The sequence below is a fragment of the Elephas maximus genome, chromosome 11, assembly GCF_024166365.1.
Source record: "Elephas maximus indicus isolate mEleMax1 chromosome 11, mEleMax1 primary haplotype, whole genome shotgun sequence".
NCBI classification, from domain to species: domain Eukaryota; kingdom Metazoa; phylum Chordata; class Mammalia; order Proboscidea; family Elephantidae; genus Elephas; species Elephas maximus.
Window position 1 is genome coordinate 43,446,674 of NC_064829.1, and position 19,141 is coordinate 43,465,814.

General features: G+C 39.3%; 1 protein-coding gene across 2 annotated transcripts in view; it reads left to right on the plus strand.

Annotated features, from left to right (window-relative positions):
- GALNT1 (polypeptide N-acetylgalactosaminyltransferase 1) overlaps positions 1-19,141 on the plus strand; it is a 104,231-nt gene that overhangs the window by 70,983 nt on the left and 14,107 nt on the right. For both annotated transcript variants that reach the window (XM_049899996.1, XM_049899995.1), the window contains exons 3-6: positions 192-366; positions 7,450-7,616; positions 13,563-13,770; positions 16,822-16,992. In XM_049899996.1, the coding sequence (XP_049755953.1) occupies positions 192-366; positions 7,450-7,616; positions 13,563-13,770; positions 16,822-16,992 (721 nt within the window). The remainder of the gene's footprint in view (positions 1-191; positions 367-7,449; positions 7,617-13,562; positions 13,771-16,821; positions 16,993-19,141) is intronic.

Sequence of the window (19,141 nt, forward strand, 5' to 3'; positions counted from 1 at the left end):
GGTGAGTGGTGAAAGGTGAGGTGGTCCTGAGTCAGGATTTTGGTGTGGAGAGGTGTCTTGAACTAGAAGAGGAGGGGTTCAGAGATGGCTCCGGTTGTTGAAGGCACACATTAAACTCAGAGGTTATTAAACAGAAACATGAATCAATTGCTGTAAAGTTGATGTTAGTTAAGTTTCCTCCTTATTCTTAGTTCTAGAGCCAGTACAAAAGCCTCATGAAGGTCCTGGAGAAATGGGGAAACCAGTCGTCATTCCTAAAGAGGATCAAGAAAAGATGAAAGAGATGTTTAAAATCAATCAGTTCAATTTAATGGCGAGTGAGATGATTGCACTCAACAGATCTTTACCAGATGTTAGGTTAGAAGGGTAAGTACCTAGTGTGGTCCTGATAGTATTTAATTTGAATGAAAATGTGTTCTGAATTCCCAATAAATTGCCCTTTCATGCTGATTGTTCTTAAAGTCAGTGTTATATCACTAAGTTACTGCTTACCCCACTTAAAACATAATACTGATGAAATAATACCTCAGGTTACTCCTGATCATTAAACCAAACCGATTCATAGCGACCCTATCATTTAGGACTCTGTATTTCAGGCTTTGGAAAATCATTGTTTATCTTAACAAATGGATTACTAGGGGTGTTTTGAATTAATGATTATTAAAACATTCATATGCTCAACTTAAAAAAAAAATCTTTCTTGTAAATGGAAGTATAACTTAAAACATGGTAAAATACAACAGTCATAAGTGTACAGCTTGCTGAATCTTTGTGTATGTGTACACCTGTATAACCATCATTCAGATCGAGATACGGAACAATTTCAGCACTCCTGAAAGTTCCCTTATGCTCTTTTCCAGTCAGTGCTCTTGCCCCAGAGGAAACCATTATCCTAGCCTCTCTAAATATGGATTAGTTTTATTTCCAACTTTTTATAGATGAACGCATATAGTATGTAGATTTTTGTGTCTTTGAGATCCATATTGTTGCATATATCATAAGCTTATTCTTTTGCATTGCACTGTAGTGGTTTGCTCTGTGAATATACCGTAGTTCATTTACACATGGACGAACGTTTGAGTTGTTTGTACTTTTCTAATATTATAAACAAGGTTGTTGTGACATTGTTGTTCGTGTTCCCGTTTCCTCTTTCCTCTAGATTGGTAGGCTTTCCTGTAGATCTGGATGCTTTCTGTACTGAAATCCTTGAAGTCAGGTAAATTGTGTGCTTGTAGGATAAAGGTGTGAAATTTGACCCACGGTGTGCATCTTGGGTCATTGTGTCCATCATTATTACATATTTCAGTTGTCTGGTTTCTCATCCTGGAACGATAGAATACAGCTATGAAAATGAACAAAAACTACATGCCACAGTACAGATAAATCTCACCAACATGATATTGAGCAAAATAATTCACACACAAAAATATATACAGAATCATGCTGTTTCTGGAAAGGTTAAAAATAGGCAAAACAAAACTATAATGCTAAGTATTAGGATGGTGATAGGTCACCTTTGAGCAGGAGTGTGACAGTAATAATTGGTAGCAGGAGCAAAGGGGTCTTGTGAGGTGCTGGCAGTGTTCTATTTCCTGACCTGAGTGGTGGTTACATTGGTGTGTGTTTGTGATAATTCACTGAGCTCTTATGTTTTGTGTTCTTCTCTGTATTTTTGTTATATTTCATAATAAAATCAGTTTCTAAAAAGAGTGGGAGGTAAAGCAGTGGAGACAGCAAGCCTAGACAGCTTTTGGAGTGTGTTACCATAAAGGGACATAGATACATGCTCAGTGCCGTCGGGTTGATTCCGACTCATAGCGACCCTATAGGACAGAGTAGAACTGCCCCATAGAGTTTCCGAGGGGTGCCTGGCAGATTCGAACTGCTGACCCTTTGGTTAGCAGCCGTAACACTTAACCACTATGCCACCGGGGTTTCCACTATAAAGGGAAGAAGGCAAATGTGGGTGTTAACCATGGAGATCATGTAATCAGGGAGACTTTCTTTTTTTAAGACAGTATATAGTACAGTGTATTTGTATGTTGATGGGAAAGTTTGAGAGGAGTATCATAGTAAGGGAATCCCTGGGTAGGGCATGCAGTTAATGTACTCAGCTGCTAGCCAAAAGGCTGGAAATTACAGTCCACCCAGAGGCAGCTTAGAAGGAAGGCTTGGCAATCTGCTTCCAAAAGATCAGCCATTGAAAACTCTATAGAGCATAGTTCTACTCTGACACACATGAGGTTGCCGTGAGTTAGAGATGACTTGATATTGCACCTGGTAAAGCTTAACTCTGACCACAAATCCACGGCATGATCTGGAAGGACTTACGTAAATTCAGTGCCCCTTGTCCTTGTTTCTGGCTGTTTTTGTTTAAATTTCTTCTTCAAAATTGAAGTTCTTAATTTATCTCATTAGGCATACTAAAATACTTATTTAATGTCTTCATTAGGTGGTTCCGTAAAATTTAATTTACCTGAATTAATTTTATGTTCCAGTTGGTTTTTTTTCCTGTCATTTTTAGTGTTTAATTTTTTTCCTGTGTTTTGGGATAGTGCTTTGCAGACTGTTTTAGAGAAGGAGGTTTCTGTTGCTGCTGCTGTTTTTTCTTCATTTGTGGGTTGATTCCCAGCCTTTTCCTGTGCTTTTTGATACATGCAACAACTTGAGTGAATCTCAAAGATATTATACTGAATGAAAGAAAGAAACCAGCCTCAAAGGTTATGCACTGTATGGTCCCGTTTAGATGACATTTATGAAAAGACAAAGCTGTAATGATGGGGATCAGGGGTTACCAGGGGTTAGGTGTGTGACTGTAGAAGGTTAGCACAAGAGAGTTCTTTGAGATGATGGAAATGTTTTGTTTCCTGATTGTGGTCGTAGTTACGTAACTCTGTGCATGGGTTAAATCTCATAGAACTATATACACACATACCCAACACCAGTTTAAAAAAAAATGACAATACCAAGTGTTGGTGAGTGTATGGAGCTGCTGGAACTCTCATACACTGCTGGTTTGAGCGTAAATTGTTACAGCCTCTTTGGAAAACTATTTCACAGTACTCACTAAAGCTGAACTTGTCCACACTCTGTTGCCCAACAATGCATAAATGTGTACATACAGTAACCCAAAGACATTATCACAATTCATAACAGCCCAAACTGAAAAGTACTCTAGTGTCCATTAATAGTAGAATGGAAAAATTATGGTAGACTCATGTAATGAGATATTATATAATAAAAACGAACAAACTGTTGCACATAACATGAGTGTTCTGCAAACATAATGTCCAATGAAAAAATTCAAACAAAAAAATAAATTGCATATCAGTGGTTCTCAAAGTGTGATCTTAGGACTTCTGGGGGGTCCTTGAGCCCTTTTCAGGGAGCCTGTATGATCAAAACCATTTTCATAATACAAAGAACATTATTTGTTCATTTTTGTTCTCATTCTTAAGTGTACAATGGAGTTCGAGAGGCTACATGGATCAGGGTCCAGTCAGGAGATAGAAATCACAATAATTTGAACAGGGAAAGTTTAATATAAATAATTATTAACTGTAATGGAATTAACTATAAAGGGTAAAAGACAATTCTGAAGGACAACCTGGGGTTGAAGGAGAGTACCAAGAAAGGTAAAACCGGAAGGTAGTTTCCTCTTAAGGCTGAGATTTAGACCTCATTGGAGAAGGTCTGATTGTAGCTGGATGGTGGACAGGTCTGCTCGTTGCTCCTGGCTACACCTGGGGTACCCTCTGGGGTGGGGTGGAGACTAGTAGGCCAGCCATTGTGGCCAGGACTGACAAACAGGAAATCAGGACTGTAACTGGCAAACCAGACCACCCCAGAGGAGTGGTTTGGCAGACAGCCAAAGCTAGGAAGCTAGCCATTGGGGTGCCTGCAAGGTCCACTGAAAATCAGCCTGTAAGTCTGCTCCTGAATCTCAGTGAGGATGAATGCCTTTGAGCGCCACCACCCATACTCCACTGGAAGCCATGCGATAGGAGCAAGAAGGAAACAAATAGAAGCACATCAGAACCAGGGAGGTAAATTTCTTCCTCCTGCAGCGCCCCTCCATCACCCTTTACTGACAGTTTAAACATTGTGCCACCTGCAAAGGAGAAATGCCTATGGGGTCCAGTTCCATTATCACAGAGCAGGTAATTAAGGATGGATTTGGAACTGAGAGGCAATAAATTGGTAACTGGCACACTACAGTACATGACAGTGATGAGTCATCCCTCTGACAGCTAATGTATGTGTTTGTGAATTCTTGTGTTTTATAATTTTCTGTTTTAATTTGTAATATGGTAAATATCAATAGATACAGCCTATGTGGACAAACACTCTTTGACTTCCTCAATAACTTTTAAGAGCGTAAAGAGGTCCTGAGTCAAAAAGCTTGAGAACCATTGCCCTGTATTGTTACCTGTAAATAAAGATCAAAAAACAGGCAAAACTTGTCTGCAGTGGAAGTCCAGTAGTAGAATGATTACCTGGGGAAGGGGACAAAGGAAGCCTCTGGGGTGTTGGTTTCTTGGGGTGTTCTGTTTCTTGACATTATGATAAAAATTTTAGTCAAGACTCTTCTCTTCCTAATTCATACTGTCTTGATAAACCTGTATATAACTTTTTAGAAAAAGAAAAGAGAAATGCAGGCTTACACTGGTTAGTTTTCATCCCTGAGGATGAAGGGCTCAGTTGGGACAGGGTGGGGCAGGGTGGAAGAAAGCTGTTTCATTACTCTGCCTGTGGCCTTCCTGCTCATGCTCAACTCTGTGTCCTGCAACCCCCCACCCCCACCACCGTCCCAAACACAAACACACAAGTGATCTCTCCATGTGAAAAGCTTATGTAGATAGCTAAAATGATCTTTGGTTCTTTTCAAGTGCTTTAAGGCTTTCACAGGTAGGTGTCTATGTGTACCTGTTCTGAGAATACTTAGAATTTTTTCTGTTTTGCTTTGAATTTTATCCTTTATGAATTTATGTTCTCTGAATAATTGTGGTTAATTGCTTGATTTAGGAATCTTTTTTCCTTTTTTGTCATTTATTCTTCTGGTTCCTAATATTTGCTGTTTTCTGATTCTTCCATCCTGTTGTGAATGATTTCCATTTTAGTCTTCTTTTCTGCGAATATTCCTCTCATTTTCTTTCCCTACCGTTTTAGAATTTAATTCTTTAACGCATCATCTAAGAAACGAGTCTGGGCTGTCTCGTGGCACGTCTCTTCTGCAGGATCTGCTGCCTCAGATTTTTTCTGTATTCTTCCCAGCTGCTTCCTAGCCATGCACATGGCTAACAGTACTGTTTGTACACTGTGCATTTTGTTTAATCATCTTTTACATCTCACTTGATTTTATTTTTGTTGTTTTGGTAAGCTATAGCAGCTTGGTAGTCATTTTGACTATTTTCTGCTTCCTAATTGTACTTTGGAAACCCTGGTGGCATAGTGGTTAAGTGCTACGGCTGCTAACCAAGATTTCAGCAGTTTGAATCCGCCAGGCAGTCCTTGGAAACTCTGTGGAGCAGTTCTGCTCTGTTCTATAGGGTTGCTATGAGTTGGAATCGACTCGACGGCAGTGGGTTTTGGTTTAATTGTACTTTAATACTAAGTAGAATTAACTTGGGAAAAGAGATCATATATGACACAATGTAATTCAGTTAAATACTTTAACAGACTCTTATTCCAAATTCCCTTTCCCCATACACAGGGCATTCCTGACTTCAAAGTCCTATAGTCTGTGAGTCAGGCATTCAGGATGCACCTTCCCTTTAAAACACTTAGGTTTCTTGTCCTGCTCACCTGTGATATACCTGAAGCTTAGTGCTAATGATATATGCAGAATTTAGCTATTATAAGAGAGTTTTGATGGGAAACTGGTTTCAGAAGAATTATTTGGAGCACTGAGGATTGTTTTCCTTCCAACAGCCAGGACAACCAGTCTTTTGGGCCCCAGTTTTTTAGCCCAGACTGAGAGGCAGTGAGCTGTCGAGAGGGTGGCAGGCTGTGTGGGGCCTTCTAGTGGATTTTGGGGTGAAAATATGGGAATATAGGTAGGGGAAGTGGATGGTGACGTGGAAATAAGGCTATAGGGCTTTTGGGTCAGCAGAGTGATAGTGAGGTTTACTGGTAATAGGAGGTGGAAATCACTCTATGAAAGGGAGACTTGGAAATGGAAAGCGGGGAGAGCTCAAATGGATTTTAATGAACAGGGATGGTGGAAGCTACTTGTTTCTCCTTTCCTGCTGGAAAGGAGGGACAGGTGCTGATGGGGACCGTGCAGTGAACTCTCCTTCTTTCAGCCCCCTTACCCTGCTTTTTTCCCTTCCCATTTCCATTTCTTCCAACTGCCAGTGAGCAGCCCTAGAGTAGTGGAGCCTTAGTACTAGGGTTATGAGGTTGTAGGTACTAAGATTGAAGCTTCAGGAAAGATTTTGTTGATATTTTTGTCATTTCTTCCCTTTCTCCATTCCCATTGCCAGATGATAACAGATAAGGTTGGAGAGAGCACAAGGTTTGAGAAGAAAGAGGAGGGGGGTGAGGAAAGGAAGACAGAGAAGGCTAAAGCAACTGTTAGAGTTGGAGATACCTAAGAGAGCTATTATATGCCCTCCTTAGAAGTGTTCATGTTCTGAAACACATCCCGTGGTTTCTGGTTATTGGCTGCCTGTTACTGATCTCTGATAGTCTGTTATTTAGTAGTTTTATCTAGCTAAAAAGAAGAGACCACATTGCCTAAAATTAGTAGGTTAATTTTATGTTCTAGGTATGTTTCTGGTCATTCTGATGACTGCATTTTTGGATATAGTCCTTCCTAAACAAGATGCACTGTGATACTTAATTACGGAGATGGCAGCATGAGAAGTGCCCAGAACAGCATGGGCTGTGGAATCTCCCTCAGGCTTGCCACTCACTGTCTGTCTCTGTGTCCCCAGTTTCTGATCTGTAAATGGCAAAGTGTACCTACCTTACAGAATTACTGGGAAGCTTTTAAGTGAAGCGCCTGGTTCATAGTAGGTACTCAGCAAGTATTAGTTCTCTTCCTTTGTAGAAGTTATTTTGTTTAGATTATTTAACTGTGTAGATGCAGGTGGCTCTGACTTTTTGTCTAGTTGAATTCTTAAAACCCAATTCAATTCAGGGTGGATAGTATGGCCTTAATACATCCTCCATTAAAATGATTTCAACGGAATACATCAGGAAGAGACACCTGATTTTAAGAATGCAGCTGACATCCTTAACATAATTTTAATCTAAATGTCTAACTTTAGGTAGGTTCTATTGATTATACATGCAACATTAACCAAAACTTGAGAAGGCACTAAGGGGGCCACCACTAGGAAAAACTGCTTTTATTGCTCTGTCACCCCTTCGAGGCCTCTCCAGATTGATTGATTCTGCTGTCTTCAAGGCCACTTCTTATAAAGGCGTTTGCTTTGTCTCCAGGTGTAAAACAAAGGTGTATCCAGATGCTCTTCCCAGAACAAGCGTGGTGATTGTTTTCCACAATGAGGCTTGGAGCACACTTCTGCGAACTGTCCATAGTGTCATTAATCGCTCCCCACGACACATGTTAGAAGAAATTGTTCTGGTAGATGATGCCAGTGAAAGAGGTAAATTTTAAACTATAATGCCAATAACATGCTACAGGTTTTGTGACTAAAGGTTTAAAAAAGAGTTGCCGTAATTTTTAACCTAATAATTTTATACACTTCTAATTTATCCTAAAATTATTTATGGCATTTGGACTCAGTCTCATGTGCAAAAAATTACACCCTTGGGAAACCTAAAATATTGCTTTAATTAGCATTTACTTTGTATCACTTCTTAATTTTGCTTTAAAAAGAAATAATGGTGTATAATGTAAATGTTTATGCAGAACAGTTACAAGGCCTGCATAGTCTTGTTAGAATGTTTTCTTTGGGAAGCTGCAGCCCTCCCCAAGTTAATGGAGAGAGGCTGGATCCTGCGTAGAGCAACAAATGGAGAAATTTACTTTGTATGGTTGGAAGTGTTTTTGACAGCAAAATGGAACCTTAGGTGGGTAAGCTTTCATTCACTGGATTCTGTTTTCTCCATTTCTAAGTTTCAGAAATGATCTACAGCTCGGTGCATAAAAGGATTAGGAAGGAACTTATGAAATGGGGTGATATATGACTCTTCTAATAAATCCTTCTAAAAATCTCAGAGTTTTTCACAAGTGTAGCATCTCCCGAATGGTTTCATAAAGCACTCTTTTGGGAAAGGATGTTAATTAAAGGCACACAGCAAAGTAGTGATGAAAAGGCTCATCAGTAAAGACACATGTAAACTTGGAAATACCCAGCATTTCCCTAAGTCTTTTTTTCATAATACATATATTTAAGTATCATTGGTGCCATGTTTTCTGCCTAATATTCCTATGCCTACTTGAGAAAAATTTGGAGATAGCCATAGAAAATAACTCCCTACTACTTTTCTTTCCTTCTTTGGCCAGCTTTAAACTTCATGACCCATCATTTCAATTTCTTTCACTAGTATCTTCAACTTTTTTGTCTGTTGTCTCATTGCATCTGCCAAGATGATTTAGTCAAGTATTCTACCTTCTCCAGCCTGTGACCCCACAAAATATGTGCATTAAACAATGATTAAATCTAAACATTTAACATCTTAATTATTGGGATTAATAACAATTTAGATCTTATTACTTTGCCAGACTGTAAGAGGTACAGATGACGAGTAAGATATAGATCTACCGTGTTCAATATCGTATAATCTAGTTAAGGATAACATAATTATGTAAAATCTTTAAATAGTATAATATATAATTAAATGCCAGAATGAATGGTAGCTGTTGTAAATTATGAATATCACACTTAATGAGATAATTTCTGTTGAATACAGAAGTGTAAATCCCATGCAGTGAATTTGTTTTCTCTTTAAGAAAATTAACTCAGGTTAAAGTAAGCAGTGATGTATGCCAACATCTGTCCTGCAAGTGGCTCGTGTTTGGATGACTTATGTGTTGATATTAGCTAAAGTAAATATTCCTCAAGGAGAGAGAGTTTCCCTTGGATAAATGAATTGTTTTCCCATTTCCTCTTTTGCTTTGGCTACGATTTTGTTGAATGTTTAAGAGGTCTGTGCGGAATAGTTTGTGTAGGATAATGACCTAATCAGAAAGGGGCATGTGCCCGAAATTCAAGTGACAAAAACCCACATATACCATTTCCTTCTTTTCCTCATGCAGAGCCTTAGTTATTTACCCTAACCTGTATAAATCTGTAAGAGAAAACAGGTGTGAGGAGATGGCTACTTTCCTGTTCCACCTGAGGCTCTTAGTCACTAAACAGGATCCCCAGGTGCTACCTCAGCGTCCCTGATCAGAGGTCTAATTATCCTGCCTGGGAAACTCCAGGTGTCCAGATCACCATTTCTGGTGTGTGAGAACCTCTAGGCATTGTGGTTTTGTGGTTATAATTACAGCCTTGCTATCTAATTGAGAGTTGTCTAATGTAATTTTCTTTGCCTTCATTCATTCCTTCCTTGTAGATGGACCAGGAACCAGAGCAAGCTCATTTTTCTATGTCACTCTTAAATGGTTATGCCCTGTGTATTTTTAAGTTCCTATTCATATTTTAATGGTTATGCCCTGTATATTTTTAAGTTCCTATTCATAAGACACATTCAAGGCACCTTTATTTCTCACCTGGACTGCTGGAATAGAATAACTAGTTCAACTAGTCTTCTCACAGCCACTCTCAACCCTTCCCATGCGCACACCAGGTGCATACAGAGTGAGCTTTGAGAGATGCGAATCTAATCGTGTCACTTCTCTGATACAAACACTTCTCAAGTTTGCATGGCCTGGCCCCTGCCTGTATCTTCAGTCATACCTGGAACCACTCCCTAGCTACACCACCCCCATATTTCTGCCCTCCCTCCACAATTTTCTTCTTTGAGTTTGTTAAAAACAGCATCCTTTCTGTCTCATTGTTTTCACTTGGACTGGTACCGTTCTCTCAATAGAATTGTGTTCTCTAGGTAACATTCTTCAGCATCTCCTCAGCCTAGCTAACATCTAATCATTCGTCATAGGCCAGCTCAAATATGAGTTATTTAGAGAGGCCTTCCTTGACCTATCCCCCCCACCCTCAACCACACCATGTCCCTCTGAACACATCTCTAAACACTATTTCTCCACAGCCTTCAGCAAAGTTTTATGTGTCTGTTTAGTGATTCCTTTCCTTGTTAGACTAATGCCATCATGGCTGTTTGCTCACCCTTGTCTCCTCATTGCCCACAGTGTTTGTTACATAGTGAACAGTCCAGAATTTATTTAATGAATGAGTGAAAGAAATAATTCACATTAATCCTCCACATAACTTCTTGTCAGTACAAACCTCCTGGTTAGGTTGTGTAGCATGCATAGTTTACTCATGGGCTGAGGATATTTGATTTCCCAGTCAACCTGTTGAGTTGTCAATAAAACCCAAATAACGAAACCTATTGCCAATGAGTTTGTTTCATTGGCAGTGTGTTTCGGAGTAGAATTGCTCCACAGGGTTTTCAATGGATGTGATCTTTTGGAAGGAGATCACCAGGCCTTTCTTCCAGGGCACCTTCAGGTGGATTTGAACTGCCAGCTGGAATTGTTCTCTCTAGCCAAGCGCTTAACCATTTGTGCCACCCAGGGACTCCAAGTTGTCAATAACTACCATTTATGAAGTAGATGCTGTAATTATGCCTGTTTTACTGAAGAAGAAAATGAGGCTTAGCAAGGTAAAGGAGGTACCTAAACTCTGTGTAAACGCAGGGCTTCACCTCTTAACTGCTATGCACATCCCTCCTGGTACAGTTTTACTGTTACAGTTTGTAGTGAAGGATTGAGTTTAGATGAGTCTCTAGTGCATGTCAGAAGTTATGTAATCGTCCTCTCAGAAGGTTATTTTAAAACTTAATTACAACCGATATATGTTCCTAATCTGAGATTACTATTGTTTTTCTAATTTCACACAAAAGGAAATGGGGGTTCATATTTAATAGGGATTAAGTCTCAGGTTTATTAGACTCTAAATACCTTGTTCTTCCTATACACTTCAGAATTCTGGCTAATATTTCTCATATGTTGCTGTGAGCAGTGAAATTTTTCCTGACCTTCACATTGACATTCATTCCCTCATATTCTCACTCCTAGACAACCTCACACTCCCTGATGGAGCGATACCTGTTGTTGTCGTGTGCCGTCGAGTCAATTCCAACCCATAGCGATCTTATAGGACAGAGTAGAACTGACCCATAGGGTTTCCAAGACTGTAATTTTTATGGAAGCAGACTGCCACATTTTTCTCCCGCTGAGTAGCTCGTGGGTTTGAACCGCCAACCTTTCTCTTAGCACTTAACTACTGTACCACCAGGGCACCTTGCAGAGATGCCTAGGGATCCATTTATAGGCCAGTAAGCTTTACCAATATTCTAATAAACAAGAGTCTCCCTTATTTTTAGGTGAAAATAGTACCTTTTAACCACGATGACTCTTAGCCTCCATGGCATCATTTTGTAAAAGGAGGCTCTAACTATCTAATCCACTGCAGTGCCCTGAGTTCATAGTTACGTATCATCTGGCAGGAAGATACCTTTATTGCTTGAAAGCCTTCATGATGCCAAGCAAATGTGTGAAATAACTTTTTTGAGCTACCAGACCAGAAAATCATGCATTTTTTTTTTTCATTTTGTTCATAGACAAGACAGCATATTCCAGCTTTCAAAGGTATGGGACTTGGGAAATTAGGTTGTTTTGGTTCTTAAGCACTTTAAACTAATTTTTTTTGAAAAACTCACTTGGAGATACATTGTGACACACCCAACCTTTGAGGTACTAGAATATGTTCCAGACCTACTGCATGAGACTCTGTCAAACTCTAGACATAAACTGATTAATTTCATGTCACATGAGTTGATTCCACAGCCTGGAATTGTTCTCTCTAAAGTTCTCTTCTACAATTTTTTGCTATAGGTGAAAAGATGGACTTTGAAGTCAGGCCTACCTGGCTTTGAATCTTATATTCATTCTTAACCAGCTGTGTCACCTTGATCGAGTTCATTAAATATTCGGAGCCTTAGATTGTCATTTCCAAAGCAAATGTAATAATACATGACCTCATAGGGTTGTTGTAAGGATTAAATGAGATAAAATATGTAAAGAGCTTACCTAGCATAGTGCTAAACGAACACAGAAAGTTAGCTACTACTGCTAAATAGTGCTTTTCCCCAGGGTTGGGTATTACATTCACCTTTTTACTTGGAATCAATTTGTCTCTTTCTTTGTTAATCCTAAGACTTGGTGCCAGAAATCACAGGGGCGATCAGGTAGGAGTCCTACTCCAGGTATTTTTCAGATACTCTTTGTGGCCCAGGTATTAGGAAATGTATGAGCAGAAATGCAAATGATCAGTATTCTTGCATAGTTAGACATCTACCCCTTTCTCTGTCACAGTTTTCACATCCCTGATTACTTCATTATTGAGTCATTCTGGCCTTATCAGTTCATACAGGCAAAAACCATTTCACTGCCATTTGTCTTTCTTTCCCCACTGCATAGGAAGCCCTTTGGACCCCCATTTTTAGTATCTAAAGAGCCTCTTAATGCATGTACCCTGATCTCTCTGTGGCCTTCCCATTGTTAGAGTCCTGTGGGGCAAAGCTAGTCATAGAGTCCCAGTAGTTCCATTTCAAGTATGTCCTTTCCTAGAGGGATAATTTTCATACTTGTCATATAGTTGAGAAGACATTTGGCTATACCACCACAGATAGCTTCTCTGACGTAAATTCTGTGAGGTAACCTGATTTGAAAAATCTTTTCATTTTTCTTTGAGGATACTGAGCCTTTTCTGCCTTTTAAAATCACTTGAGTAATTTGGAGGCAGAAAATTCTTGGTTTTAGGGGCAAACCTCTGTCTGAACTCTCCAGCATAGCCATTGATTTCATATACCCTATAGTCTCCTGCTCTCCCTTTCCCTTCTCTTTTCTCCTTTCTACTTCAGTTGTCTTAAAAACTTTTTTTACTTAGTCCTACTTATCTGCTAAGGATCTCTAAGTATTTGTCTTCTGAGTTGGACCTCACTTCCCGTCCTCTGATAAAAGAACTCTATAGACAAAGACTGTAGTAACCCTAAGACAGTTCATTTCTACCTCTGAAGAAATTACACAATTTTCTGAATTCTAACAGGTACTGCATATTCTGTTCTTTAATCCGTTGGGCTGTTTTCTTTCTGTTCCTGATCATTAAGCATTATTAGAAAAAGAAGACTTGAGCCAGACAGAGAGTTACGCAGAAAAATGTGACAATGTGCCTACTCTTGATTGAGCCTGAGCCGTGTAGTAAGGTAGAGGCAGCTCTAGTAAATGCTCTCCAGAAATAAAGTTTCTTGGTAGAGAAATGAGTTTGTGAGTCAGGCAGGCTGCTGAAAGTGTTACTAAATATGTTTTGGATGAACATTACAAATCAAAATTGCTTTACATCTGGGTAGCCTCAGGTCACACTTTTTTCATGTTACTTTTTGTTTTGTTAATTTCTCAGACTTTTTGAAAAGACCTTTAGAGAGTTATGTGAAAAAATTAAAAGTACCAGTTCACGTAATTCGAATGGAACAACGTTCTGGATTGATCAGAGCTAGATTAAAAGGAGCTGCTGTGTCTAAAGGCCAAGTGATCACCTTCTTAGATGCTCACTGTGAGTGCACAGTCGGGTGGCTGGAGCCTCTCCTAGCCAGGATCAAACATGACAGGTAATTTTCTGGAGTCCATAAATTTGTTTTCAGTGTATTTTTCCTAAGCTATATGGTAAGTTACAAAATTCTGTGTTTTTTTAATAAATGCAAAAATAACTTCCTCCCAAGTTTCCTTTAAAATACCCAGGAAGAGCACTGGTAAACTAAATATGAGAGAAAACCACGTTCTAAAGTCTGGAAGGAATGTTTGCAAACTGTCTTGTGAATGAGGATAAATTAGGAACCACATTGGAATACGTATTGTAGGCTGTGTTCACTAAACTGGAGTAGGACAGATGTACAGTAAACTCCAAGATGCTAGCGTAAAGCCCGTTACTTGTCCCTCCCCTCTAAAGCCAACAGTAGGCAGCCAGTGCTTGTCATACCCCATTGTCTCATCTCTGTCGGCATCCATACTGAGACTGTAGCTTTCAGTGTGTAGCACAGCAGGAAGTTGAAGGAGGTAAAGAGACACATTGCATCCTGAAATGTTTAATTGTGTGTAGGAAGGCACTATAATCTTAATAATGCAGGAAAAACATCGGTAGTAAGGCCATGTGTATGGTTGTAGTCTTCGTGTATCACACTTGTCAAAGAATTACCTACTGCTTGGGTCTGGCTTAGCTCTCACTTATCAGGGGAAAACTAACCTCAGTCTTTTAGGCCTGTTTTAGATTAATTTCTCCTTGTCATCATAATTTAAGCTAGAGGCCTTATCTCACAATTAGCATAGTTCAGGGCTGGAACTTGTTAGGTTATTTGGTAGCGCTCAACAACTAATAAAATGCCAGGTTATATAAACTTAATAAATGTTCATTGAGTGAATAAAGAGCATTTTTTCTACCTTAGATCTGAGATACTTACTTCAGCTGTAATTTTTAAGACAATACCAAACTCATCTCCAGGCTCTAAGCATCGTGTTGGTAGGATGGTTATTCTTCCCCAGAACAGTTTCTACCATGGATTAATAAGCATTTGGTAGATCCAAAAGACTGCTGTACAGTTATTATTTTTGCTAGGCTCTTTTGGTTTGCTCGAAGCAGAAACCCACTCATGTTAACTACAGAAAAGAAAAAGAATATATTGGAAGGCTCCATGTGAGTTGGAACTAGATCAGCGTCAGGAACTGATGGCAGCTCTGGAAACCAGCAACGTCATCCTGTTATCTTAGGCCACATTGTGCTGCTGTTTCAGAGTTTTTGGCCTGCACGTGGCTCGTCTTGGCATTTGATTTACATCTCACAACATCAGAGCTTAGCCTTAACATGGTATTGTGGTTAGCTTATCTTTTGTTCCAGGTCACAGGTCGCTGGCCAGCCTAAGATTGGACTGCCTTTGAGTAGATGGCCATTCCTAGTCTAATCAGTTGGATGGGAGGATATCACATACTACAAAATACAGCTGCCCAGGGACAGCCGTTTCAGTAAGGGCTGTGAGGAATAGGTCAGCTTTCCCTAGAAGGGGCTGTGGTCATGTAAACGTGTTAGCTTGTTCAGATTTTATTTTTTAAAAAATCATGGTGCCAATAGAAAACTTTACAAATGTATGGTCAGACAGTTTGTATTAAGAAATACAAACCTGAGAGGAAATATCCTTTCTAATAATTAGAAAATACAAATCTAAAAAATGCTGAGATATTATCATTATTATATTAGCAAAAATGTAAGAAAATAACATCCAAAGTTGGTAGCATTGTGGGGAAACTATAGATAGAAGTATAAGTATATATGTAGAACACCTTTGGAAAGCAGTAAAGAAGAGTGCCACAAAAAGTTCCTGCCCTTTAATCATAATCTCACTCCTAGTAGTGTATTCTTACAGCAAAAGTGAAATGCTGTGTATATAAATATGTTCACTGTAATATCTTAATAGCAAGAAATTATAAAAAGTCAGTGTCCCAATACAGGGGAGGTCAGCACAACTGGACTAAACCAAAAGCAAAGAAGTTTCCTGAATAAACTGAATGATTTGAAGGCCAGCGTAGCAGGGGCAGGGGCCTGGGGACCATGGTTTCAGGGGACATCTAAGTCAATTGGCATAATAAAATCTATTAAGAAAACATTCTGCATCCCACTTGGAAGAGTGGCGTCTGGGTCTTAAACACTAGCAAGCAGCCATCTAAGATGCATCTATTGGTCTCAACCCACATGGATCAAAGGAGAATGAAGAACACCAAGGACACAAGGTGATTACGAGCCCAAGAGACAGAAAGGGCCACATGAACCAGAGACTACATCATCCTGAGACCAGAAGAACTAGATGGTGCCCGGCTACAACCGATGACTGACCTGACTGGGAACACAACAGAGAACCCCTGAGGGAGCAGGAGAGCAGTGGGATGGAGACCCCAAATTCTCATAAAAAGACCAGACTTAATGGTCTGACTTAGAGTGGAAGGACCCCTGTGGTCATGGCCCCCAGACCTTCTGTTGCCCCAGGACAGGAACCATTCCCAAAGCCAACTCTTCAGACATGGACTGGACTGGACAATGTGTTGGAGAGGGATGCTGGTGAGAAGTGAGCTTCTTGGATCAGGTGGACACTTGAGACTATGTTGGGATCTGCTGCCTGGAGGGGAGATGGGAGGGTAGAGGGGGTTAGAAGCTGGCGAAAAGGACAGGAAAAGAGAGAGTGGAAGAAGGAAGTGGGCTGTCTCATTAGAGGGAGAATAATTGGGAGTATGTAGCAAGGTGTGTGTATAAGTTTTTGTGTGAGAGACTGACTTGGTTTGTAAACTTTCACTTAAAGCACAATAAAAATTATTAAAAAAAAAAAGTCAGTGTTCAAGAGTTGCTTCTTAAGAAAATACCTAAAAGTGGTGATTTTGAAAACTGTAGAGCTGTTTTAAGTATTTTTACATGTGTCAAGTATGTAAAAATAAGACTTTAAAAATGTACGGATGACAATAAATGTGTAATTATGCTAGCTTGGTAGGATGTAGCAAGAGATTTTTTCACTATTTTCTTTAACGTTGTAGAATTTTTTATTTTTAAAGCACTTCCTACACTGATGTGGCTGTCATAGGGAAAATTTTTAATAAGAGTTTTTAATTTGCCTTTATGATTATAGGAAAACAGTAGTATGTCCTATCATTGATGTGATCAGTGATGATACTTTTGAGTACATGGCAGGCTCTGATATGACCTATGGTGGATTCAACTGGAAGCTCAATTTTCGCTGGTATCCTGTTCCCCAAAGAGAAATGGACAGAAGGAAAGGTGACCGAACTCTTCCTGTCAGGTAATTAATTTGTCAAATGTTTTTTCTAAAGTATTATTGGCAGAGGATTGTAAAGATTCAGGAATCATATCAAAAGGATGATGAATACGTTTTGAGAGATGTGAAGCATGTGCACTTCATATATAGTTAAGAGCCATCTTTCATATATCTGTATTTTAAAGAAGGATTTTATTTCCCTCTAGTCAACTAATAAAATTATAATTTTTCATTTGTATAAATCTAGTACACAGGAGAATTGACAACGTGTGTTACGTTTTTGGTTCCTGTATGAACATCAGTTTGTAAATGAGTAAGTCAGACTTGTGCTTTAATTTGGTTGAAGATAATATTTAGCTTAAATCAGATTGTCCCCTTGATTAATTACTTTTAAGTGTCAGTATGTGAAAATATCACCTAAAACTGGGTCCTTGCACCAGAATGTACATTTTTAAATTCGGGCTTATAGCATCTGGATGATAATTACTGAATAGTAAAGATTAGAAAAGCTTGTTTAAAAAATAAGTAACTCGATTTGACACAGAGTGTAAAAGGAATTTTTGTTAATTCATTTTCTGATTTTCTTTTGTTCTACACTTGGTCATTCATAGGTTTTTTTTTTTTGTTTGTTTTTTTAAAATAAGATAAAATCTTCTACTGTTCAGAACCTTTCATTTGAGACCTCTGCGTTTTCTGAGCCACCCTAAGATTTATACCAGTTGCCTGCGGCTTCTAAGAGTAACTAGGAGTTCCTTCAGAACCAGTCTTCAGCTTTCTCCTTTTCCTCCTGTCCTGGGTCCTCAGCCCTGCTTTCCCTTGATTTCAGGTCCAGTCCTGGCAAAGTTCACAAAAGCTTTCACTAACTCTACACTTTCCCTAGCCAGCCTCAGTCCTTTTTTATTCTAAGGGACTTTTCTTCTCTTTAGCTGACAGTTTAGTCCACCGTCTAAATGAAGGCTTCGTATATGTTCTTAGATTAAGGAACTCTTTGAAAATCTGATACAAGCTGTGGACCTTCTCCAACAGAGAAGAATGTACATCTGTAGACTGGAAGATTTAGCATACAGTTCTAGGAAAATAAGAGATATTCCAAAACCTAGGTCAAGATAAGTCTGGATGTTGGTCTGTCCCCTGTGACTCCTACATTATTAGCCTTTTCTTGTTCTTCTCTTCTAAAACCAAAGTAAGCCCTCAGCTATTCGTGGAAACTGTTTTCACTGGAAGAACAAATGCTGCCACCCTTACTAGGCATGGAATGAGTACATTTCAGGGTTACAGAGGTGGCCAGCTCACCCTAAAATATGATCTCCATACTATCCTGGGTCCCTGGGACTTACTTATTATCTCCTGGTTGAAGTCCCTTTTTTCTTTATATTCATCCTTCATGAAAAACAAAAAGGTTGACTGATATTTAAATCTTCCTTTATTGTCATTTCTCTGTCTAATTCCACCAATTACTATCCTCTTTTCAAACCTAGGCCATGTTTTAATAAATTAGACTCTGTTTTTTGCAGAGAACACACCATACTTGGTGGGAATGATCATCCCCTTAGAAGAAGTGTATTGATTTTATTCTGTTCTTCATATCCTCCTTTCCTATGAGCTATAGAGAAAGGGCTTATTGTTTTCATCCTGTTTAATCTTATATCTTTACAATACCTGCCACACTTTAGATCCTGGCGTATTAACTCTGTTGTTAGTTGCCGTCAAGTTGATTCCAACTTATTGCGACCCCATGTGTGCAGAGTAGAACTGCTCCTAGGATATTCTAGGCTGTAACCTCTTAGAAGCAGGTGTCCAGGCCTGTCTTTCGAAGTGCCTCTGGATGGGTTTCAACTGCTAACTTTCTGGATAGTAACCGAGCACTTAACCGTTTGTGCCACGGGAGGATCCTTATAATAACTCTAACCTGAGTCTATTTGGTTAATATAGTCGGCTGCATTTATAGTTGTTAGGGACTCTGTAAGAGGTACACAGTCAGGTGGAGAGGATTAGAGAGGACTGGCTTCAACTAAAGAAATTCAAGGTGGACGCTCAGTCAGGATCTGAGAACCAAGAAAGTTACTGAAGGCAGGAAGAGCCCTGAGGAGGTCAAGGATCTTGGCAGAGTGAAAGGAATACCCTGGCAACAAATGATTGGAAGTAGGTCCAGTGGTGGGCATCACTGTAGTAT